Source organism: Narcine bancroftii, chromosome 1, assembly GCF_036971445.1.
Source record: "Narcine bancroftii isolate sNarBan1 chromosome 1, sNarBan1.hap1, whole genome shotgun sequence".
Lineage (NCBI taxonomy): Eukaryota > Metazoa > Chordata > Chondrichthyes > Torpediniformes > Narcinidae > Narcine > Narcine bancroftii.
Genome location: NC_091469.1, coordinates 164,270,640 through 164,294,071, shown reverse-complemented (window position 1 = coordinate 164,294,071; position 23,432 = coordinate 164,270,640). Strand labels below are relative to the sequence as shown.

Genomic DNA, 23,432 nt, shown 5'->3' with positions numbered 1-23,432 from the left:
CCCCTTCTCCCCTGCCTGCTTTTTCGATGAAGGGCCCGAAATGTTGGTCATCTGTTACTTCCCATGGATGCCACATGGCCTGGTGAGTTTGTCCCTGTGTCTCCACCTCTCTCACATTCTGTGCTGCACTCCACCATCCTCTGGGCCCTCCCCACCCTCCTTCCCCCTTCATATTACATGGTAGACCACCCCTTCTGGGTAAATGGTCCTGTTTCTCCTGCCTGGCCCTCTGAGTTCCTCCATCGGTTCTTTGCCTGGAAAGGCTACCGGCCACCTTCGTGTCAGCCTTCTACAAGAGCCTCTATCGAGAGTGCATCACAGTGTGGGTACGGTTGCCGCAGAGAAATGGATCGGAGGTCAATCACAGGACCATAAGGGTGGCAGAGAGAATCACTGCCCCATTGATGTGATCTACCGGGATCGTTGTCTGAAGACGGCATGTAAAATCATCGAGGACCCCTTCCACCCCGCACACAGCATCTTCCAGCTGCTTCAGTCGGGGAAGAGATCCAGGAGGATCAGAGCCAGCGCCACCAGGCTGGGGAACAGCTTCTTCCCATGGGCAGTGAGAATGGTGAACGACCAAAGGAACTGCTCGCACTGACCCTCCAAAACTCTCACATTCATGAAACAATTTTTATTTATTGGTTTCGATGAAATACCTTGTCCTGCATATGTAGGTGTTACATTAATTTAGATTTAAAGTTTAGACATACAGCACAGTAGTACAGGCCTTTCCTGCCATGAGCCTGAGCTGCCCAATTATACTCGATCGACCTACATCCCCCAGTACGTTTTGAAGGGTGGGAGGAAACCAGAGCCCCTGGGGAAAACCCACACAGGCAGGGGGAGAACATACAAACTCCTCACAGACAGCACGGGATTCGAACCCCGGCCCTGATCGTGGGCCGTGTAACGTGGTGGCGCTAACCAGGCCGCCCCATGTCTGGTTCAATATCTGCGTGTTTTGCACCAAGGACCGGAGAACGCTGTCTGGTTGTACTTGCACAATCATTAGGGTTAGGATTAACTAGGCGTGGTGATCTCTCTGTCCCAGGAAGCAGGGAGGCCTTCTTAGTGACTAGACTGGAGATGCAGGCCGGCGGTTTGAGGGTGGCAGGGTAGCTTGAAGATGGGAACGGTCTGAGGGATACGTGACGGCGAGAGTGGTTGGGGAGGTGGTGAAGGCAGAGCGGAGAGTGGCATGGGAGGCCACAGAAGGTGTGGCTGGGGGTCACCTTGCGGAAGGTTCTAACCTAAGGTGCTGGAAACAAGGGGTGTTCATTGTCAGCCTGGACTGTGTGTGACCATCTGCTGTCCGCTCCCCCCCCACTTCCCGCTCTGCATTCTGACCCCATGAACAACCCATTTCTTCCTCACCCCATCCCTACCCCTTCCCCACTGCTTCCTCAGCTCCTTCCCCACTCCCGACACTACCCTGCACCATACAACCCCTACACCCCTCTCTCACCCCCACCCCTTCTTCAACTCCATTCTCCCCCACTCCCATCTATCCCCTTCCAACTCCCGCTTCCAGTTCGACCCTCTTACCTAAATATCCTCTCCTACCCACCGACACCCTGGGGTGCCCCCTGCCCACACACTCCAGCCCCCCTGCCCCACATACCTCGTCGGAGATGTAGAGACCTCCTCGGTCCCGCACAATCTCGCTGACCTCCCTCAGGTACCCCCTGGGATACTGGACCACTCCGTTGACTCCCTGCAGGAAACAGCCAATGAGGTGATAGCTAGATCAGTCCACTCCCACAATTCCCTGCACCATGCTGACAACACCCCTTGCAGAATCCTTATGGTGATGACCCCTGCCCTCCCACGGCCACCATATGTGGGGAACAGGTGGGGAGCAAGTGGGCAGCAGCGATCACATCTCAGTGTGCATATCGTTTTATAAACTGCTGACCAGAGGAAGAGTTAGGCTCTGTGTCCAAGGATCGATGGCAATGGACAAGTTTTACCTACTCTGGTGGGGGATAGGCAGTAGGCCAAGGTCACTGAGTGTGGGTGACAGTACCTCCTTCACATCACCCTCCCCACCAGTGACCATGAGGCTGTGCTCCCACCACAGCCCCTGTACACCAGGACAGTATGGCTGCACCAGCCCACCTCCATCTGACACCATCATGAGCAGGGGTCCCACCACGAGGGACCATCATGGGGAAGGTCTCTCACTGTGAGGGACTGTCATGGGGAGGGTCTCACCACAAGGGGCCACTGTGGGGAGGATCTCACCACAAGAGGCCATCGTGGGGAGGGTCTCTCACAGTGAGGGACCATCGTGGGGAGGGTCTCACCACAAGGAGCTGTCATGGGGAGGGTCTCACCACAAGGGGCCATTGTGGGGAGGGTCTCTCACTGTGAGAGGCCATCGTGGGGAGGGTCTCTCCACAAAGGGCTGTCGTGGGGAGGGTCTCTCACAGAGTGGGAGGGGGTCAGTAGTGGCTTGGTGCTGGGACATCCACTCCCTCAACATGGCTCAGACCCTCTTGTTTCCTCCACTCCACCTGCTCCATCCCCCTCCCCTCTCCCTTTTATCCCCCTCTCTGCCACCCCCGCCCTCCACATCCTCCTCACCCCTCCCCTTCAACCGCCTCCCTTCCCACCCCTCTCCATCCTCCTTCACTTACCCCTTCACTGCCTTCCCTCCACCCCTTCTCCTCTCCCCATCCATCCCCTCACCCTTCCATACCCATCAAATTCCTTGCTCCCCCACCTCCCTGCCCCTCCACATTCCTCCCCCATTCCTCCCTCCTAGACTCTCCCCACCCAACCCTGCCCCTCCTTATTCATCCTCCCTCCCTGCCACTTCCTTGTTCCTCCCCGCTCACCTGAATGGGCTCGGCGATGAAGCCGGCCAGTTGATGAGGCACGGTGGATTTGAGCATCTCCTGGAACTCAGCCAGGTAGGCCTCACGGGCTTGGCACTGGTCTGTGGGCACAGAGGGAAAAGGATGAGGGAGGTCAGCGACCTGACGACAGTCACTCCGACCCCCTACCTGTCTGGGGACCCCTCACCCTATCAATGCCTCTCATAATTTTGTTGACCTCTATCAAGTCTCCGCCCATCCTTCTCCGCTCTGCTAACCTTGCCTCATGAGACTTATTTCCCAATCCAGGAAACATCCTGGTGAATCTCCTCTGCCCCCCCTCTCCATAGCTTCCACGTCCTTCCTGTAATGAGATGACCAGAACTGAACACAATACTCCAAGTGTGGTCTCACCAGAAATTTGTAGAGCTCCATCATGACCTCTCGACTCCTGAACTAAATCCCCAGACAATGTAACCCAGAATACCTTGGGCCTTTTTAACTATCCTATCAACCTGTGTGGCGACATTGAGGGTTGTATGGATTTGAACCCTAAGGTCCCTCTGTTCAACCATACTCTTAAGTAATTGACCGTTAACCCTGTCCTCAACCTTCTGGTTTGTCCTTCCAAAATGCATCACCTCACACTTATCCAGATTGAACTCCATCTGCCACTTTTCCGACCCCTCCACCACACGCTCCCCCTCCCTCCCCTGCCCCGACCATCCCTCACCTGAGGGACAAGAACATGTGCGTAAGGTTTGGACGGGAGAATCCCGGCACTTGCTTCCTCCCCACAGACCCCTGTAAACGTCGGGACACATGACCTGGGAGCACAACAGATGGGGATGATCAGGCAGCATGGGTAAGCCCCCAGCCTCATCCCTCTCTCATTCTCCCACCTTCATCCCCATTCCTTCATTCCCCCCCTCCCTCAACCCCATCCCCTCATCCTCCCTGTCCCTTTATCTCACTTACTCCTGTCCTCCCACCCCCCAGTGAGGGTCAGTGTGTGTGGGACCTGTCCCCCAGGGAGGGCCAGTGTGTGTGGACCTGTCCCCCAGGTAGGGTCAGTGTGTGTGGGACCCGTCCCCCATTGAAGGTCAGTGTGGGACATGTCCCCCAGTAACACCCCTGGGTGTGAGTGAGCCGTGGGGTTGGGCTGTTGTCGTGGTTACTGGGTGACAGCCGGATGATATTGCCGCGTTGAATTTCCAAGCTGAGATTGACGTCAGGCCCATTGTGGTGTAGCTGGTCCCATGGTAAGCCCCCCTGCAGAGAAGCACAGGCAACGTTATCGATTCACACCATGCCACACACATCGCCGCAGGACCGACTGCCCCAAGCCCCCTCTCCCACTCTCCCACCCTCTCCACCCAATTGTTCCCCTCCCCCCCTCTCTACCTCCCCTTCTCCTACATCCTCTACCCACACCCCCTCCCAGCCCTCCTGAGGGTGCTGACCTGAGGGTGATGAGGTTGTGGTTCCCGGTGTGAACCCGGGAGAGGATCATTGCCAGGTCATTGGCCTCCGAGCCACTGTTCACCAGGTAAACCACCTGGAAAATTGACACCGTCACCTCCACGGTCTGGTCAGCTGTTCCTCCCTCCCCTCCCCACACCCTCCCTCCTGTCCTTCCCTTCCCCCTCCCCTTCCATCACCCTTTCCTCTCCCCTCCACCTCCTCTTCCCTTCCCTCTCCTCCTCCACTCCCCTCCCTTTCACCTCTCCCTTCCACCTCCTCTCCCCTCCCCTTCTCTCCCCTCCCTTTCACCTCTCCCCCTCCTCCTCCTCTCCCCTTCCCCTCCCACTTCTCCTGTCCCCTCCTCCTCCTCCCCTTTACCACTCTCCTGCCCTCCATCTCCTCTCCCCTCCCCTCATCCCATCCCCATCCTCGTCCCCTCCACATCCTCACCACCTCCCCTCCATCTCCTCTCCCCTCTACCCCCTCCCTTCCCTCCTCTTTATCCCTCTCCCCTCCACTCCTCTCCCCTCCCCTCCATCTCCCCTCCCTCCACCTCTTCTCCCCTCCAGTTCCATCCCCCATATCTGTACTACATGGTGCATAATGGGACCCCTCAGCCTCTCACCCCCCATGACCACCTGCCTTCCCCTCCTTCCCTCCCATCATGCCCCACACCCCCACCTCTCATCGTCCCCTCTCTGAAAAGCCCCCGAACCTTGGCTCCCTGCCCCCCCCCGGTAACCCCGTGCGCCCCTGCCTGTTGCCAGGAGTGCTGCTGGAGGTGGTGAGGCCTGACCTGCAGGGGTGGGGGCAGAGTGGCACAGAGCCGTTCCACGTAGCTGCCAATGCCCGGGTGCAGGTAGACGTTGGTGCTATGCCACAGACGCGCCATCTGCTCCTTCACCGCCTCCGTCACCCGCCTGCAGGAACCGGCATCATGCTGACTGATGAGGCAGTCATGGCACACACAACACATGGCATGGCACACACACACACACACACACACACACACACACACACACACACACACACACACACACACACACACACCCACACACACACACCCACCCACCCACCCTCACACACACACTCACCCACACACCCTCACACACACACTCACCCACCCACACACACATACACCCAAACACACACACACACCCCCACCACACACACACACACACACACACACACACACACACACACACACACACACATGATACGGCACATGGCACACAAACATGGCACATGACATGGCACAGCACATGGCACAGCACACGGCATGGCACACAGCACACGGCACACAACACAAGGCACACAACACATGGCACATAGCACATGGCACACAGCACACGGCACACATCACACGGCACAGCACACAGGGCACAGCACATGGCACACCCCCTCACACACATGGGTCAAGGTGGGGGGGATTTGTGGGAGATGAGCAGGAGAGGAGAGGTGAGAGGGGTTGGGGAAGGGAGGTGAGGGGGAGGGCAGAGGGTAGGGAGAAGGGGTGAGGATGGGGAGGAGTGTGGGGGAGGGGGGAGGTCCCACTCACGGGTGGCAGTGGCCCACGCTGACGGTGACAATACCGGCGAAGAAGTCGAGGTACCGTTTGCCGGTGCTGTCCCACAACCACTGGCCCCGGCCCTGGTGCAGCAGCAGTGGCTGACGGTAGTAGGTTATCATCCATGGTGGGAGGTGTCGCCTTCTCAGGGCCAGCAGCTCATCGTAGACCCGGCCCTGCACCAGGACCCAGATATCAGCCCGGTGTGGATCACGTCCCTGGACCCCCGCACCCCTTCCCCAGACACCCGCAGTCTTATCCCGCAGTCTCCCTCACCTCACTCGTAATTACTTCCTTGCATCGGTTTAAGAGTCTTCGTGTCAACACTGAATGTCCAAGACTGACTTTGGAATGACTTTCCAGAATTGTGCCTAAGGTGCGTTTTAGGTATCTCTCTCTCACACCCACGAACGCACATGCACGCTCACTCACTCATGCACGCACACACCCACGGACATGCACGCACGCACGCACGCACACACACATCCACCCACGGACATGCATACATGCACACATCCACCTACGCACAAGCACGTACGCACACATCCACCCATGGACAAGCACGTACACACGCATGCACACATCCACCCACGGACACGCACGCACACACCCACACATCCAGCCTAAGCTGTAACAGTTATGGGTATTTCACACACACATGTCTATTCCCACATAGTTAGGAGTTAAGTTTAGATAAGGTGTTATATTATTAGTAATTAAAAATAAGAATATTATTTTAAAAAAATATCATTGTCTTGGCTAATTTCTATTGTTGCTGGCCTGTGACCTAACATAATTGGGGCCTTGTCCGGGATCACACCAAAATTGGATCTTAGTGATCGATTCATTTTCAACTTGAATAAAAAAAGAGAAATTTAATGAATTGTGGCTGACCTATCTGTATGACAAAATGGGCCGAATTGCCAAAAGTACCGTTTGTGCGAAGGAAAAGCCCACGCTTGTCGTCCTTAGCCCGTATAGGGGAGGGGGTGAGTGACCTGTCCCTTCATGTCGGACACCGGGCCAGGCCTCAGTGACTCAGCAGTGTCCCGACATTGGCCCAGGGAACAATGTGTGGGCTCCGGAAGTGGGAGGTTTTCCTTAAAAAGTCAGCGAGGTTGTTTTGAATGAACAGACTCACTGGTTTCACTGACTCACAGACTTTTTGTCAGCTTAGTCCAGGAGCTAAAGAATTTCATTTTTTCATTTTTTAAAGGCCAGTTAAAAGGCTTGAGTGTGTGGGGAAAAGAGCAGTAATGGATATTGAGGAGTTTCTGGAATCGCCATCCACTGCAGGTTTGCAGAGGGCGAAAAGGAATGAGTTGGTGGATATCGGTCGGACATTGGGGTTTGTGATGGTAAAGCCATGGATGAAAAAGGCAGAGACCCAGAGAGTTAGAGTTGAACACCATAGCAGTGGGGAAGATAAAACAATTTCCCTTGAGCAGTGGACACCAGTGGAACAAAGTGAATTAGAAAAACTTTGGGGAAGGCAGTTTGAGTCGGAAAAACGCAGATTTGAAAAGGATGAAGCAAAGAGACAAAAGCAGTTTGAATTAGAGTTAAAAAAATGTAGACAAGAGGAAGCAAAAAAGCAAAGGGAATTTGAACGGGAAATGGAAACTTGGCTAGAATCTGCTCAATTAGTGGATGAGTATGCTTTAACCCACAGGGTTAAGTTTGTGCCAAGTGGAGCTTTCCAGAGGGGTGATGCAGAATATCCACGCAAGTTAGAAAACAAATCAGAAAGTCGAGCTTGGGGTAAAGATGAAGGGAAGCGGGTAAAGGAAAACCCTTTGCAAATTGTTCCGTGCTGAGGAAAAACAGATGAGAGGCAGAGTTCCACCTTCTGGTCCTAGTGAGGGATTTGTGACCAGCCAGGAGGTTGGGTTAATTCCTCCATTGGATAAGACAAAGACAAATTCAGATAAACACCCAGCTTGCACAGTGACTTGGGTCGTGTCTACAAGGATTGCCCGTGCAGACTGATTTAAAAGGGACCGGAATCCGTGATTGTAATGAACTACCAAGGGCTTTTTGTCCTTCTTTGTTGGACTAAAGTTCTGGTATTAAACCCGAGAGTAAGGATTTGTCGTTATCCCGATCGTGCTGAAGTGAGAGGTAAGATTCTCTCTGCTGATGAAGTTAAATAAGTGGTATTTAGATGTGATTTCAAGGAAGGTGCGTTGATGAGAATGTGGAGACCCCCTGATATCCCTGTTGGTGAGGAATGGGCAGTTGTTCACCATGATGTAGTTCTTAAAGCCTATAAAGATGAAATGTTAACCTTGGTTCACAGCACACCCTTGGGGGGCTCATCTTGGTGTAAAGGAAATCATGTATAAGATTGTGAAACATTATTGGCCTAGTCTAAGGAAAGATGTTGTGACCTTTTGCCAGACCTGTCCCATTGGTCAGGTTGTGGTTAAACCCAATCAGGCCCCCCCACTGGCTCCATTACAATCCACTCCTGGTTTTGGTAGACCCTTTTCTAAAGTTATTATGGATTGTATTGGCCCATTGCCCAAGTCGAAAGCTGGAAATCAGTATTGGTTAACTGTCATGTGTACTGTAATGTAGATAAATATACACATTTTTAAAAAGATCTTATTTGAAATACTGAATAATTCATATTCAGTGACTTTACAGAAACTATGGAGAAAGCTATGCACATTTCACAAAAAGCTGCTAATTGTAATGATGTAATGAAGTGAATCGACTGGAGACAGGGTTGTCTGTGTTGAACATTTTTACAAGGCTTCTGACCTTTTTGCAAATTGCACAGAAAGTTCACTCCTGAGAAGTTTGTTTACCTAAAACAACAGATGGGAACAGAAAGCTAACTCCTATTGTTTGCTGGAGAAGGTGGAGGGGGGGTGGGTTTCAAGTGAGAGAGTCACATGGGCTTTTTAGCAGTTGGAAGATGAAGAGAGAGAAAGAGAGAGAGAGAGACTTAACAGTCACAGTTGAAGCAAGCAGGAGAAGCTTGTTGGAACTGAAACAGAAAGCTCTAGAGCGGTGGATGACTGGAAGTGCTATCTGTCTGATGTTTCTCTTGGAATAAGTAAAACAGAAAATAACTCTGTGATAGCCTGAAAGAAAGAAGTTATCACCTGGAGAACCCTGATGGGGCAAGTTTCATCAGCGAGACATTGAGGTGACTAATGGTGGTACCTCAGTTGTGGAAATCCTGGAACAGCAAATCTCTCTCTGCAAATCTCCAAAGAACCTTCCTGAGCACAAAACATTTACCTTGGTGAACTTTCTACATGTTAAATTCTGTGCACAGTATAAGAATTGCCTGCAACCAGTGAACTTGGAAGAATGAGAAGTGAGATTGAACTGTGAACCAAAGAACTTTTCTTAAATTTACACACACATCACATACATGTGCGCTTAGAATTAGAAAGGGGTTAATTTGGGTTAGTTGTTAATAGAGATAAGTTAAAGTTTGATTCTGTTTTCATGTTTAAAGATAATTAAAAACAACTTTTGTTTAAATAAACACTTGTCTTGGTGAATATCTATTGCTGCTGGGATTTGGGGTCCTTTGGGCTCATAACAGTATAGTCTCCTGGATTCCAGAAGCGGTACCACTTAGAAACATTAAGGTTAAAACTGTGGCAAAACCTGTTGTAAAATTTTTCACTTTAGTCGATTTGCCTAAAGAGATCCAATCAGACCAGGGAAGTAAGTTCACGTCAGGGCTATTTAAATTGGTAGCTAAACAAATCATGTCATTGGCATATCATCCAGAATCCCAAAGGGCCTTGGAGAGGTTCCATTTGGCCTTCAAAACCACGATAAGGACCCTATTGTTTTGAGAATGAGGACTGGGAAGAGGGTGTCCATTTGCTTTTGTTTGCAGTGAGAGAGTCAGTACAAGCTGACTTTGAGCTGGTGTTTGGACATTAAGTAGAGGATCTTTAGTGTTGTTGAAGGAGTAATGGATAATGAGGATGTGCAGGTGAATTTGTTAGATTATGTTGCAAAGTTTAAAAATCATTTGCAGAAAGTCTGTGAACTAGCTCAAGAGAATTTGAAAATGGCTCAAAGCAAAATGGTCTGGTTTAATGAAAAGGCTAGAGTGAGATTAAAAGGTTACTGGTGTGTTCCCTTTAACAGGAAGAGGCAGGGACATTTCTGCATTCATAACCTCATCAGGTTTATATAAATACAATGTCTTACCATTGGGACATTCCAAAAAATGATTAATTCTGTGATTCAAGGTTTAGTGCAGACAGATACTTACATTTGATTATTTAGTTCCGCACATATCTCTGAGTTAAAGAAATTGTTTAACCAACTTTCAAAAGCAAACCTAGCTAAAAGTGCTACTGTGACTTATCTTGGTTATGTTGTTGGCCAGGGCAAGTTGACCTGTTCAGGCAAAAGTTCAGAGAAGTTAGTGAGGAAATAGCGGAGGCTCTGGCAGTGATTTTTCAAAGGTCATTAGAGACGGGTATAGGCCGGAGGATTGGCGTGTTGCACATGTGGTTCCTTTGTTTAAAAAGGGTTCGAGGAACAAGCCTAACAATTATCGGCCTGTAGGTTTGACATCAGTGGAAAGCATTCTTAGAGATAATATATACAAGTATCTGAAGAGGCAGGGTCTGATCAGGAATACACAACACGGATTTGTGCGTGGAAGGTCGTGTTTGACCAATCTTGTTGAATTTTTTGAAGAGGTGACTAGGAATGTTGATGAGGGTAGAGCAGTGGATGTTGTCTATATGGACTTCAGTACGGCCTTCGATAAGGTTCCACATGGGAAGTTAGTTTGGAAGGTTCAGTTGTTAGGTATTAATTTTGAGATAGTCAAATGGATTCAACAGTGGCTGGAAGGGAGATGCCAGAGAGTCATAGTGGATGACTGTTTGTCAGGCTGGAGGCTGGTAACAAGCTGTGTGCCTCAGGGATCTGTATTGGGTCCTTTGCTATTTTTCATATACATTAATGATCTGGATAATGGGGTGGTAAATTGTATAAGTAAATGCAGATGATACTAAAATAGGTGGAATTGTGGATAATGAAGAAGGTTTTCAAAGATTGCAGAGGGATTTGGACAGCTTGGAAAAGTGGGCTGAAAGATGGCAGATGGAGTTTAATGCTGAGAAGTGTGAGGTGCTTCATTTTGGGAGGAATAACCAAAACGGGACGTACGTAGTAATCGGGAGAGTATTGGGGAATGCAGTGGAGCAGAAAGAGCTGGGAATAATGGTTCTTCATTCCCTGAAGGTAGAATCTCATGTGGATAGTTTGCTGGCCTTCATCAATCAAAGCATGGAATACAGGAGTTGGAAGGTGATGTTGAGACTGTTCAAGGCATTGGTAAAGCCAAATTTGGAATACTGTGTGGAGTTCTGGTCACCAAATTATAGGAAGGATATCAACAAGGTAGAGAAGGTGCAGAGAAGGTTTACGAAAATGTTACCTGGGTTTCAGAATCTAGATTACAAGGAAAGATTGAGCAGATTAGGTCTTGATTCCTTGGAGCATAGAGGTTGAGAGGGTATTTGATAGAGGTATTTAAGATTATGAAGGGGATAGTTAAGAGTTGATGTGGATGGGCTTTTTACATTGAGGGTAGGAGAGATTGAAACAAGAGGTCATGAGTTGAGAGTTAAGGGGGAAAAGTTTAGAAGTAACACAAGGGGAAACTTCTTCACTCAGAGAGAGGTGGTTGTGTGGAATGAGCTTCCAGGATCAGTGGAAGCAGGGTCCATTTTGTCATTTAAGGAAAAATTGGATAGGTATATGGATGGGAGGGGAATGGAGGGTTATGGGCAGGGTGGAGGGAGGTGGACTAGAGGAGAGGACTTGGTTTGGTGCGGAATAGAAGGAGTGAGATGGCCTGTTTCTGTACTGTAATTGTTATATGGTTACATGATTTCTGAGTTTCCTGTCCCCATGGGTAAGAAAGCTGTGAAGACTTTTGGGAATGGTTGAGTTTTATATAAAGTTCTGTAAAAATTTTGCTGATATCACCCTTCCTTTGACTAACCTTCTGAAGAAGGGTGAAAAGCTTGTTTGGAGAGAATTTTGTCAGGAAGCCTTTGATAAACTGAAAGCCATTTTATGTCACCAGCCTGTGCTTAAGTCACCTGATTTTGAGAAGCCATTTTCTTTAGCAGTTGAGGCTAGTGGTGTTATTACCAAAGAACAGTTGTGATGGTATTGACCATCCAGTGGCTTATTTCTCCAAGAAACTCAATGCCTATCAAAGGAATTATTCTACCACAGGGAAAGAATTATTGACCCTTGTACTGGCTTTGCAACACTTCGATGTTGTTTACTGACCATAATCTCTTAGTGTTCTTGAGAAAAATTAAAAACAAAAGTAAACAATTGTTAAACTGGAGTCTAATTCTGCAGGAATAGGATTTAATAATAACTCATATTAAAGGCAAGGTAATGTAATTGCTGATCACCTTGCACGATGTTAAGTTTGCAACGTTATTGAAAAATGTTATATTTGACTGTATTATTATCATGTTGCTGTATTATTTCAAGCATTGTAGGTTGCAGTTAAAATGTTACTCTTGCAGGTTAAACTTTTCTTTGTTGGTGGAGTTATTACAAGGTCCCATTTCATTTTTTGTGTGACTTTCACTTTAAGGGCTAACAAATTAAGCTGCGACTGTGGAGAGAACTGAATTGGCAACAATGAGGTACAGCCTGTGCCCGAAGTTTATCCTCTGGAGGAAGTGAAGGAACCTTTGTTGCTTTTATCCAGTGACAGATGTGGAGAGTCATGTGAGTGACACATTTAAAGAAGCAACACTTTGAGGAGCAGGCCATCTGAAGGAACACTGTACTGGAGTGGCACTGTGTGATAATGGACAATTTGTTTCTCCCTGTCAGGAAAAGTTTTGATCCCCTACCATGACCAAAGGAAAAGTCACTTTGTTTGACCCATATCTAGGTAAAGGAAGTCTTACTGGATCATGACCCTTGTGCTAGTCATTTTGACTGACCCTTGCCAGGGTTTTTAGGGGCTTTGTAGAAGTCACACATTTTGCATCCTCCACAAAAATAAAGGAGTTGTGACAATCACTTGTCTGAAAGGCCATTCACTCTAGAGGCAACTCAACCAGGATTTGTGAGTTTTCAGCAGTCTGATCCCTCCATCTCTTGCACTTCATTCGTCTAAGACAAACTTTGGAATGTCTAGCCAGAATTGTGCCTAAGCTGTAACAGTTATGGGTATTTCACACACACGTGTCTATTCCCGCATAGTTAGGAGTTAAGTTTAGATAAGGTGTTATATTATTAGTAATTGATAATAAAAATATTATTTAAAAAATAACACTGTCTTGGCGAATTTCTATTGCTGTTGGTCTGTGATGTAACATGTTTAATTGTTCATGAAGTCTTCTGTGGACAGTTGTCATCGACACACCCACACCTGCCTCCTGAGGAGGGTTTCTGATCTGTCAGACAGATGTTTGGAGATTTTTCTTCATTATGATGAGAATTCTTCGGTCATCAGTAGCGAGCGTCTTCCTTGGAAATACCGGTCCCTTTGAGATTGCTAAACTCACCAGTTTGTTCCGTCTTCTTAACGATGTTCCAAGCTGTTGATTTTGGTAATACTAAGGATTGGGCGACGTCTCTTACTGTTTAATTCCTGTTTTTCAGCCTCATAACGGCTTCTTCGACTTTCATCGGGACAACCTCTGGTCCTCATGTTGACAACTGGCAACTACAGACTCCAAAGGAGATCAGAAGCTGAGAAGCCAGACCAGCTCCTTATAGGCAATTAAACATGCCTGAGGAATCACAGACAAGTGTGAAGCCAAATGTCCCAAACATTATGGTGCCCTGAAATGAGGGGACTGTGTATAAAAAATGCTGTAATTTCTACATGATCAAACCATAATGTGTACATATAACAACTCAGGTCAGGCCCTTTGGCCCTTGATGTTGTGGCAACCCATATATTCCTTATAAAAAAAAAGTATTAAACCCTCCCTACCCCGTAACCCTCCATTTTTCTTCCATCCATGTGCCTGTCTAAGAGTCTCTTAAATGCCCCTAATGTTCCAGCCTACACCACCATCCCCAGCAAGGCATTCCAGGCCCCCACAACTCTCTGTAAAAAACTTACCCCTGATGTCTCCCCTAAACTTCCCTCCCTTCACTTTGTACACACATCCTTGGTGTTTGCTGATCCTGCCCTGGGAAACAGGCGCTGGTCGTCCACCCTATTTCTGCCTCTCATAATCTTGTTGACCTCATCACATCACCTCTTATCCTTCTACGCTCCAAAGAGCACTGCCTCATAAGACGCATTTTGCAATCCAGGCAACATCCTGGTGAATCTCCTTTGCCCCCTCTCCACAGCTTCCACATCCTTCCTGGAATGAAGTGACCAGAACCGAACACAATTCTCTTAGCGTGGTCTCACCAGAGATTAACCTTGAATAAGATATGGAAGGTGCACTTAAATTCCACATGAATTGTTTGATTACAAATTTAAAATTGTGAAGCACAGGGGCAAATAAAGGAAAGAAGTATCTTTGCCCCATGTACATTTACATTTCCTTCTTTCCTACAGAATTAGAATCAGGTTTACGGTCTTGAAAACGTGACACAAATCTGTTGTTTTGCGGCAGAATTATTATGCAGAACAAGGTGCGAGATTATTATACGTTACAATTCCGAAAATACAAGATTGACAAAATAGAAAATCAGTGAGAAAACGTGAGGTCGTGTCTATAGGTTTGTTTAAAAACACAGCGATGCTTGAGGAACTCAGCTGATCTCACAGCGATCACAGGAGGTAAGGGTATATTTCCAACGTTTTGGGCCTGAATCCTTCATCTGGAGGAGGAGAACTTCTTCAGGGTAGGCATCCCTTGAAGAGATTTCACAATTGAGTGACTGAATGGCATAAAACAGGTGTTATGGCTGTAGTAAAAACTCAGCAATGCTTGAGGAACTCAGCCAGAAGGGCTCTGGCCCTGAAATGTTGGCTATATTACCTTTGCCTCTCATGGATGCTGCGAGACCGGCTGAGTTCCCCGACCATTTCTGTGCTTTCACTGCAATCAAAGCGTCTGCACAGTTTTGCGTTTCACTCCAGAGGCTCATTGTCCATTCAGGAACCTGATGGAGGAGAAGAAGCTGTCCTTGTGCCGCTGAGTGCTCGTCTTCAGGCTCCTGTACCTCCTTCCCGATGGTAGCAGAGTGAAGAGGGCATGGCCTGGGTGGTGGGGGGGGGGGTCCTTGAGGATAGAGGCTACTTATAAAGATGCCTCCTGTTTGGTGCCTATGATGTTGCAGGTCAAGTTAACAATCCTCTGTGGTCTTTTCCTGTCCTGCGCATTGGCATCTCCACACTAAACAGTGATGCAACCGGCCAGAATGCTCTCCATGGTCCACCTGAAGAAGTTTACAAATCTTCGGTGACGTACCGAATCTCCTCAAACTCCTTGTGAGTATAGCTGCTGGCCAGCCTTTTTCGTGATTGCATCAACGTGGAGGCCACAGGACTGATCTTCAGAGATGTTGACATCCAGGAATTTGAAGTTTCCAACCTTCTCCACTACTGAGTCCTCGATGAGGACTAGGTCATGTTCACCTGGCATCCCCCCTCTGGAAGCCCACAATCACTCCCTTGGAGTGGACGGTTGAGAACATGTTCAATAAGGTTGATTCCTTTTTTGACCATTCATTCTGGAATCACAAGCCAAAGTTGTGACATTCAGAGTAAACCCTTGTTTCCTTTCACCTTGTGTAACATAATTTTTATTCGTTTCTGATGCATTTGGTTGGAGAGAAGTAAGAAAGAAACCAACTGAACCTGACGGCTTCACAGGGAAGGAGTCCATAAACTTTGAGCACAGCCCTAGTGGGGACAAGAAGAGGCTGAGAGAGGCTGGTGTGGTGAACTGCACGAGTTGTTTACTGCCTGGTCAGTTCCTGGTCAGTGAGGAGTCCAGTGAACTTTGTACAATGATATTCACAGTGAACTCATGATCATTATTGAGGTCCTGCTTGGAAACAGCCAGCTTCTCACACAGGTAAATCAATAATCGGTCAGCTGGTTGTCCAAAGTTCACTGGATTCCTCACTGACCAGGAACTGACCAGGCAGTAAACAACTCATGCAGTTCACCACACCAGCCACTCTCAGCCTCTTCTTGTCCCTGCTCAAAGTTTATGGGCCCCTTCCCTGTGAAGCCGTCAGGTTCAGTTGGTTTCTTTCGTACTTCTCTCCAACCAAATCGGTCAGCTAGTTAGTAAGAGTCCACAGCTCTGGGGATGGCTGCCTGTTACACCCAGACCATGGGAGCTGTGATGGGTTATCCGGCTGGCACCGTGTAGCCCATGTCCGGAACGGTGCCAAACGAGGATGGAACCATGCAGCCCACAATTAGAACTGTGCCAAACAAAGCTGGAACTGCGCCAAACAAGGCTGGAATTGTGCAGCCCTTGGCCAGAACAATGCTGAAAGAGGATGGGACCATGCCGAACGAGGCCGAACTGTGCTAAAACAAGGCCGAACTGTGCTGATTGAGGAAGAATGTGCAGCCCACAGCTGGAACCAAGCTGAAAGCTTCTGGAATGAGGCAGACCACAGAGAAAACAGTACATGTCCAGTGGGAGGGGGGGGGGCGGAAAGGCTTAGGGGATGGGCAAAGTGGACAGCAGGCATGTTGGGCAGAAGAACCTGTTTCCAGATCTGACTCTTCAGCAAAGGTCTGGGTGCCAGGCACCAACCCCTGCACCAAAAAAATTCCGTCCCCCACCCTCTCCCCTCCCTATTCCCACCCCTCTCCCTTACCTGACCCCACTCTCTCGTCCATCCCTTCCCCACCTTCTCCCCGTCCCCACTCCATCCATCCCCCCTTTCCCCACCCTCTCCTCCTCCATGTCCCCACACTCTCACCCCTCCCTGACCCCACTAGTTCCCCCCTCCCTTCCCCCACTCTCTCCCCCCTTTTCCCACTCTATCACCCAGTCCTTGCCCCAAGTCTCCTTCCACTCTGTTCCCCCACCCTCTCGCTGCCCCCACTTTTGCCCTCAACCTCTCCCCCTCCAACGTACCAACAAACACCCTTCTCCCTAGGCCCACCTTCCACATACCTGGTATGGTTGCGGATTGATGTCACATGCTGGGAGCTGGGGAACTTGGTAACAAGTTCTAGCACCTGCGGAGGGGGCAGGGCTGTAGTCAGAGTCGGTACTGAGCAGTGCAAGGGGTGTGTATCAGTCCCAACACTGATCCCACTGCCCCTCTCACTCCCCACAGTCCTGTATCAGTCCCCAAACTGATCCCATTGCCCCTCTCACACCCCACAGTCCTGTATCAGTCCCCACACTGATCCCATTGCCCCTCTCACTCTCCACAATCCTGTATCAGTCCTCAAACTGATCCCCATGCCCCTCTCTCTCCCCACAGTCCTGTATCAGTGCCCACACAGATCCCCCTGCCCCTCTCACTCCCCACAGTCCTGTATCAGTCCCCACACTGATCCCACTGCCCCTCTCACTCTCCACAGTCCTGTATCAGTCCCCAAACTGATCCCCATGCCCCTCTCTCTCCCCACAGTCCTGTATCAGTCCCCACACTGATCCCCCTGCCCCTCTCACTCCCCACAGTCCTGTATCAGTCCCCACACTGATCCCACTGCCCCTCTCCCCCACAGTCCTGTATCAGTCCCCACACTGATCCCCCAGCCCCCCTCACTCCCCACAGTCCTGTATCAGTCCCCACACTGATCCCCCTGCCCCCCTCACTCCCCACAGTCCTGTATCAGTCCCCACACTGATCCCACTGCCCCTCTCACTCTCCACAGTCCTGTATCAGTCCCCAAACTGATCCCCCTGCCCCTCTCTCTCCCCACAGTCCTGTATTAGTCCCCACACTGATCCCACTGCCCGACTCACTCCCCACAGTTAAGTATCAGTCCCCACACTGATCCCACTGCCCCTCTCTCTCCCCCACAGTCCTGTATCAGTCCCCAGACTGATCCCACTGCCCCCTCACTCCCCACAGTCCTGTATCAGTCCCTACACTGATCCCACTGCCCCCTCTCTCACCACAGTCCGGTATCAGTCCCCAAACTGATCCCACTGCCCCCTCTATCCCCACAGACCTGTATCAGTCCCCAAACTGATCCCCCTGCCCCTCTCTCTCCCCACAGTCCTGTATCAGTCCCCAAACTGATCCCACTGCTCCTCTCTCTCCCCACAGTCCTGTATCAGTCCCCAAACTGATCCCACTGCCCCTCTCTCTCCCCACAGTCCTGTATCAGTCCCCAAACTGATCCCACTGCCCCCTCTCACTCCTCACAGTCCTGTATCAGTCCCCACACTGATCCCCCTTCCCCCTCACTCCCCACAGTCCTGTATCAGCCCACACACTGATCCCCCTTCCCTCTCACTCCCCACAGTCCTGGATCAGTCCCCACACTGATCCCCCTTCCCCCTCACTCCCCACAGTCCTGAATCAGTCCCCACACTGATCCCCCTTCCCTCTCACTCCCCACAGTCCTGGATCAGTCCCCACACTGATTCCCCTTCCTCCTCACTCCCCACAGTCCTGTATCAGTCCCCACACTGATCCCCCTGCCCCTCTCACTCCCCACAGTCCTGTATCAGTCCCCACACTGATCCCACTGCCCCTCTCCCCCACAGTCCTGTATCAGTCCCCACACTGATCCCCCTGCCCCCCTCACTCCCCACTGTCCTGTATCAGTCCCCACACTGATCCCCCTGCCCTTCTCTCTCCCCACAGTCCTGTATCAGTCCCCATACTGATCCCCCTGCCCCTCTCACTCTCCACAGTCCTCTATCAGTCCCCACACTGATCCCACTGCCCCTCTCACTCCCCACAGTCCTGTATCAGTCCCGAGACTGATCCCACTGCCCCCTCACTCCCCACAGTCCAGTATCAGTCCCCACACTGATCCCACTGCCCCTCTCACTCCCCACAGTCCTGTATCAGTCCCCACATTGATCCCCCTGCCACCTCACTCCCCACAGTCCTGTATCAGTCCCCACACTGATCCCCCTGCCCCTCTCACTCCCCACAGTCCTGTATCAGTCCCCACACTGATCCCCCTGCCCCCCTCACTCCCCACAGTCCTGTATCAGCCCCCACACTGATCCCCCTGCCCCCTCACTCCCCACAGTCCTGTATCAGTCCCCACACTGATCCCACTGCCCCTCTCTCTCCCCACAGTCCTGTATCAGTACCCACACTGTTCCCACTGCCCCTCTCTCTCCCCCACAGTCCTGTATCAGTCCCCACACTGATCCCACTGCCCCTCTCACTCCCCACAGTCCTGTATCAGTCCCCACACTGATCCCACTGCCCTCTCACTCCCCACAGTCCTGTATCAGTCCCCACACTGATCCCCCTGTCCCCCTCATTCCCCACAGTCCTGTATCAGTCCCCACACTGATCCCCCTGCCCCTCTCACTCCCCACAGTCCTGTAACAGTCCCCTCACTGATCCCACTGCCCCTCTCTCTCCCCACAGTCCTGTATCAGTCCCCACACTGATCCCACTGCCCCTCTCTCTCCCCCACAGTCCTGTATCATCCCCCACACTGATCCCCCTGCCCCCTCACTCCCCACAGTCCTGTATCAGTCCCCACACTGATCCCATTGCCCCTCTCTCTCCCCACAGTCCTGTATCAGTCCCCACACTGATCCCACTGCCCCTCTCTCTCCCCCACAGGCCTGTATCAGTCCCCACACTGATCCCCCTGCCCCTCTCACTCCCCACAGTCCTGTATCAGTCCCCACACTGATCCCACTGCCCTCTCACTCCCCACAGTCCTGTATCAGTCCCCACACTGATCCCCCTGTCCCCCTCACTCCCCACAGTCCTGTATCAGTCCCCACACTGATCCCCCTGCCCCTCTCACTCCCCACAGTCCTGTAACAGTCCCCACACTGATCCCACTGCCCCTCTCTCTCCCCACAGTCCTGTATCAGTCCCCACACTGATCCCACTGCCCCTCTCTCTCCCCCACAGTCCTGTATCAGTCCCCACACTGATCCCACTGCCCCTCTCACTCCCCACAGTCCTGTATGTCCCCACACTGATCCCACTGCCCTCTCACTCCCCACAGTCCTGTATCAGTCCCCACACTGATCCCCCTGCCCCCTCACTCCCCACAGTCCTGTATCAGTCCCCACAATGATCCCCCTGCCCCTCTCACTCCCCACAGTCCTGTAACAGTCCCCACACTGATACCACTGCCCCTCTCTCTCCCCACAGTCCTGTATCAGTCCCCACACTGATCCCACTGCCCCTCTCTCTCCCCTACAGTCCTGTATCAGTCCCCACACTGAACCCATTGCCCTTCTCACTCCCCACAGTCCTCTATCAATCCCCACACTGATCCCACTGCCCTCTCACTCCCCACAGTCCTGTATCAGTTCCCACATTGATCCCCCTGCCCCCCTCACTCCCCACAGTCCTGTATCAGTCCCCACACTGATCCAACTGCCCCTCTCTCTCCCCACAGTCCTGTATCAGTCCCCACACTGATCCCACTGCCCCTCTTTCTCCCCCACAGTCCTGTATCAGTCCGCACACTGATCCCACTGCCCCTCTCACTCCCCACAGTCCTGTATCTGTCCCCACACTGATCCCACTGCCCTCTCACTCCCCACAGTCCTGTATCAGTCCCCACACTGATCCCCCTGCCCCCTCACTCCCCACAGTCCTGTATCAGGCCCCACACTGATCCCCCTGCCCCTCTCACTCCCCACAGTCCTGTATCAGTCCCCACACTGATCCCACTGCCCCCCTCTCTCCCCACAGTCCTGTATCAGTCCCCACACTGATCCCACTGCCCCTGTCTCTCCCCCACAGTCCTGTATCAGTCCCCACACTGATCACACTGCCCCTCTCACTCCCCACAGTCCTGTATCAGTCCCCACACTGATCCCACTGCCCTCTCACTCCCCACAGTCCTGTATCAGTCCCCACACTGATCCCCCTGCCCCCCTCACTCCCCACAGTCCTGTATCAGTCCCCACACTGATCCCCCTTGCCTGGGTCCGAACCCACCCTCCCTGTCCAGTTACCGGTTCCGAAGGGTCGCGCTGCCCTGATCCCGGCACAGAGGTGAGAGCGGAGAAGCGCCGACATGGTTCCTGCGCTGCGTTTAAACTGCCCCGGCGGCTCCGAAAGTGGAGTCCGGGCGCGCCTGGCGAGGAGGAGCGGTCCCGGCGAGGGGACGGGGGGAGGATGGGGATGGGATGGGAGTGTGGAGGGAGGGAGGGAGGGAGGGAGGGAGGGGAGGAAGAGGGAATAGGAGGGAGGGAGGGAGCGGGACAGAGGATGGGTGCGGGACAGGAGGTTGGAGGGAGGGAGGGAGGGGAAGGGTGTTGGAGGAGGGGATAGGTTGACGGGGATGTGGAGTGAAGGGCGTGATGAATGAAGGATAGGAGGGGAGTGTGAACACAGATGGAGATATTGGGTGAGCGTCCAGGTGTTGTTCTGTTTGGAGTCAAGGGTCGTGAGGTCATTCCCGGGCAAGGTTTAAACTTTGTCCTCCCCACAGTCCTGTATCAGTCCCCTCACTGATCCCATTGTCCCGCTCTCTCTCCACAGCCCTGTATCAGTCCCCACACTGATCCCACTGTCCTGCTCTCTCCCCACAGTCCTGTATCAGTCCCCACACTGATCCCACTGTCCTGCTCTCTCTCCACAGCCCTGTATCAGTCCCCACACTGATCCCACTGTCCTGCTCTCTCTTCACAGCCCTGTATCAGTCCCCACACTGATCCCACTGCCCTGCTCTCTCTCCACAGCCCTGTATCAGTCCCCTCACTGATCTCACTGCCCCGCTCTCTCTCCACAGCCCTGTATCAGTCCCCACACTGATCCCACTGCCCCCCTCTCTCCTCACATAAAGAGCAGCAGCTTGAAGTTGATTCTGAGCCACACCGGCAGCCCCTAGAGGGAGGGTAGAACTGGGGTGATACGGTCTCTCTTCTCGGCTCCCGTCGGGACCCCGAGTGCGGAATTCTGAACCATTTGGAGGCGGGTTAGGGAGGACTGGCTAATCCCAGTATATGGAGAGTTGGTGTAGTCCAGACATGAGAAGATAAGGGTGTGAATAACCCTATTGAGGTGCTTGAGTGAAAGGTATAGTTTTATTTTAACAATGGTGTGGAACTGGCCTTCACTACTGTGTTGGCCTGTTAATCAAATTTGAAGACAGGATCGAATAGCCCTCCGAGGGGTTTCACGTGGGGTTTAATAAGAGTGGATCGATTACCTAGGGAGTTGTGTAACCTTTTGGTGAAATTGTAGGGGGGGTGGCAAATAGGATGATCTCGGATTTTGCCTCATTAAGTTGGAGGAAGTTGTGGGCCTTCCAACATTTTACAACTTCCAGAGAGTTGGTGATGTCGGGAATTTCCGACTGGTAGTCCAGTTTTAGGGGCAGGTCAAGCTGGGTGTCATCGATGTTGCAGTGGAAGGAGATGCTGTGTTTCCGCAGGGTATGGCCGAGGGGGTGTGGGAACAGCGGGAAAAGCACGGAGCCGAGGATGGTTCCTCGGGGAGCCCTTTAGGAGAGGGTGGCTGAGGCCGGCGTTGACCCTGAGACCCCTGTCAGCGAGGGAAGATTTGAACCAGCTCAGGGCCGCGCCATTGATGCCGACCTCCTGCTGGAGACGGTCTATCAGAACAGCGCGATGGACAGTGTCGCACGCTGTGCTGAGGCCAGGGAATGTTAGATCAGCAGCGCCGGCGGTGCCGCGCTGCGGGTGAAGGTCATTGTATGACATCCACACTCCTGTCAAGGTACAAAAAGTACGTGCTCGCTTCGGCAGCACATATACTAAAATTGGAACGATACAGAGAAGATTAGCATGGCCCCTGCGCAAGGTACAAAAAGTATAGCCAAGCCATACAGTAGAACACAAAATTTATTCGGGTCACGCCGATGGGAATGAGCAGCATTTAGTGGTGGGAAGACCAGGTCACCTCACTGATTCCAGAGAATCTCCCACAAAGAACTGTCAGAAGGCACCACATTTAAGGTATTTTCCTGCATACAGATTTGATAACGTTTCTTTCAACTCATTGTTACAAAAAATGTTTTCCATCTTGCATTTCTCCTTTCTAAAGACAGGGGAAGGCTTTGATGTCAATCATTTATAAACATCTGGAAAGACAGGGTCTGATCAGGAGCACTCAACACGGATTTGTGGGCGGAAGGTCCTGTTTGACCAATCTGATTGAATTTTTTGAAGAGGTGACTAGGAATGTGGATGAGGGTAGCGCTGTGGATGTTGTCTATATGGACTTCAGTAAGGCCTTCGATAAGGTACCACGTGGAAGGTTAGTTAGGAAGGTGCAGTCTTTAGGTATAAATTTTCAGATAGTCAAATGGATTGAACATTGGCTGAAAGGGAGAGGCCAGAGAGTGGTAGTGGATAATTGTCTGTCAGGTTGGAGGCCGGTGACCAGTGGTGTGCCTCAAGGATCTGTATTGGGACCATTGTTGTTCGTTATATACATTAATGATCTAGATGATGGGGTGGTGAATTGGATTAGTAAATATGCAGACGATACTAAGATAGGTGGAATAG

At 51.2% G+C, this 23,432-nt stretch overlaps 2 protein-coding genes and 1 pseudogene across 2 annotated transcripts in view; 2 read left to right on the top strand and 1 right to left on the bottom strand.

The window, feature by feature from the left end:
- The window catches only part of agxt2 (alanine--glyoxylate aminotransferase 2), a 30,666-nt gene extending 9,299 nt beyond the window's left edge, over positions 1–21,367 (bottom strand). Inside the window, exons 1-9 of the mRNA XM_069884328.1 lie at positions 20,913–21,367; positions 16,950–17,014; positions 5,848–6,032; positions 5,086–5,209; positions 4,289–4,383; positions 4,004–4,097; positions 3,559–3,652; positions 2,847–2,947; positions 1,628–1,720 (exon numbers count right to left, since the gene is read on the bottom strand). Coding sequence (XP_069740429.1) covers positions 1,628–1,720; positions 2,847–2,947; positions 3,559–3,652; positions 4,004–4,097; positions 4,289–4,383; positions 5,086–5,209; positions 5,848–6,032; positions 16,950–17,014; positions 20,913–20,976 — 915 coding nt within the window. The 5' untranslated portion in view covers positions 20,977–21,367. The remainder of the gene's footprint in view (positions 1–1,627; positions 1,721–2,846; positions 2,948–3,558; positions 3,653–4,003; positions 4,098–4,288; positions 4,384–5,085; positions 5,210–5,847; positions 6,033–16,949; positions 17,015–20,912) is intronic.
- LOC138735841 (prolactin receptor-like) overlaps positions 21,281–23,432 on the top strand; it is an 81,943-nt gene continuing 79,791 nt past the window's right edge. Inside the window, exon 1 of the mRNA XM_069884341.1 lies at positions 21,281–22,880. The gene's annotated coding sequence lies outside the window, so the exon portion shown is untranslated. The remainder of the gene's footprint in view (positions 22,881–23,432) is intronic.
- Positions 22,655–22,770, top strand: LOC138752136 (U6 spliceosomal RNA; annotated as a pseudogene).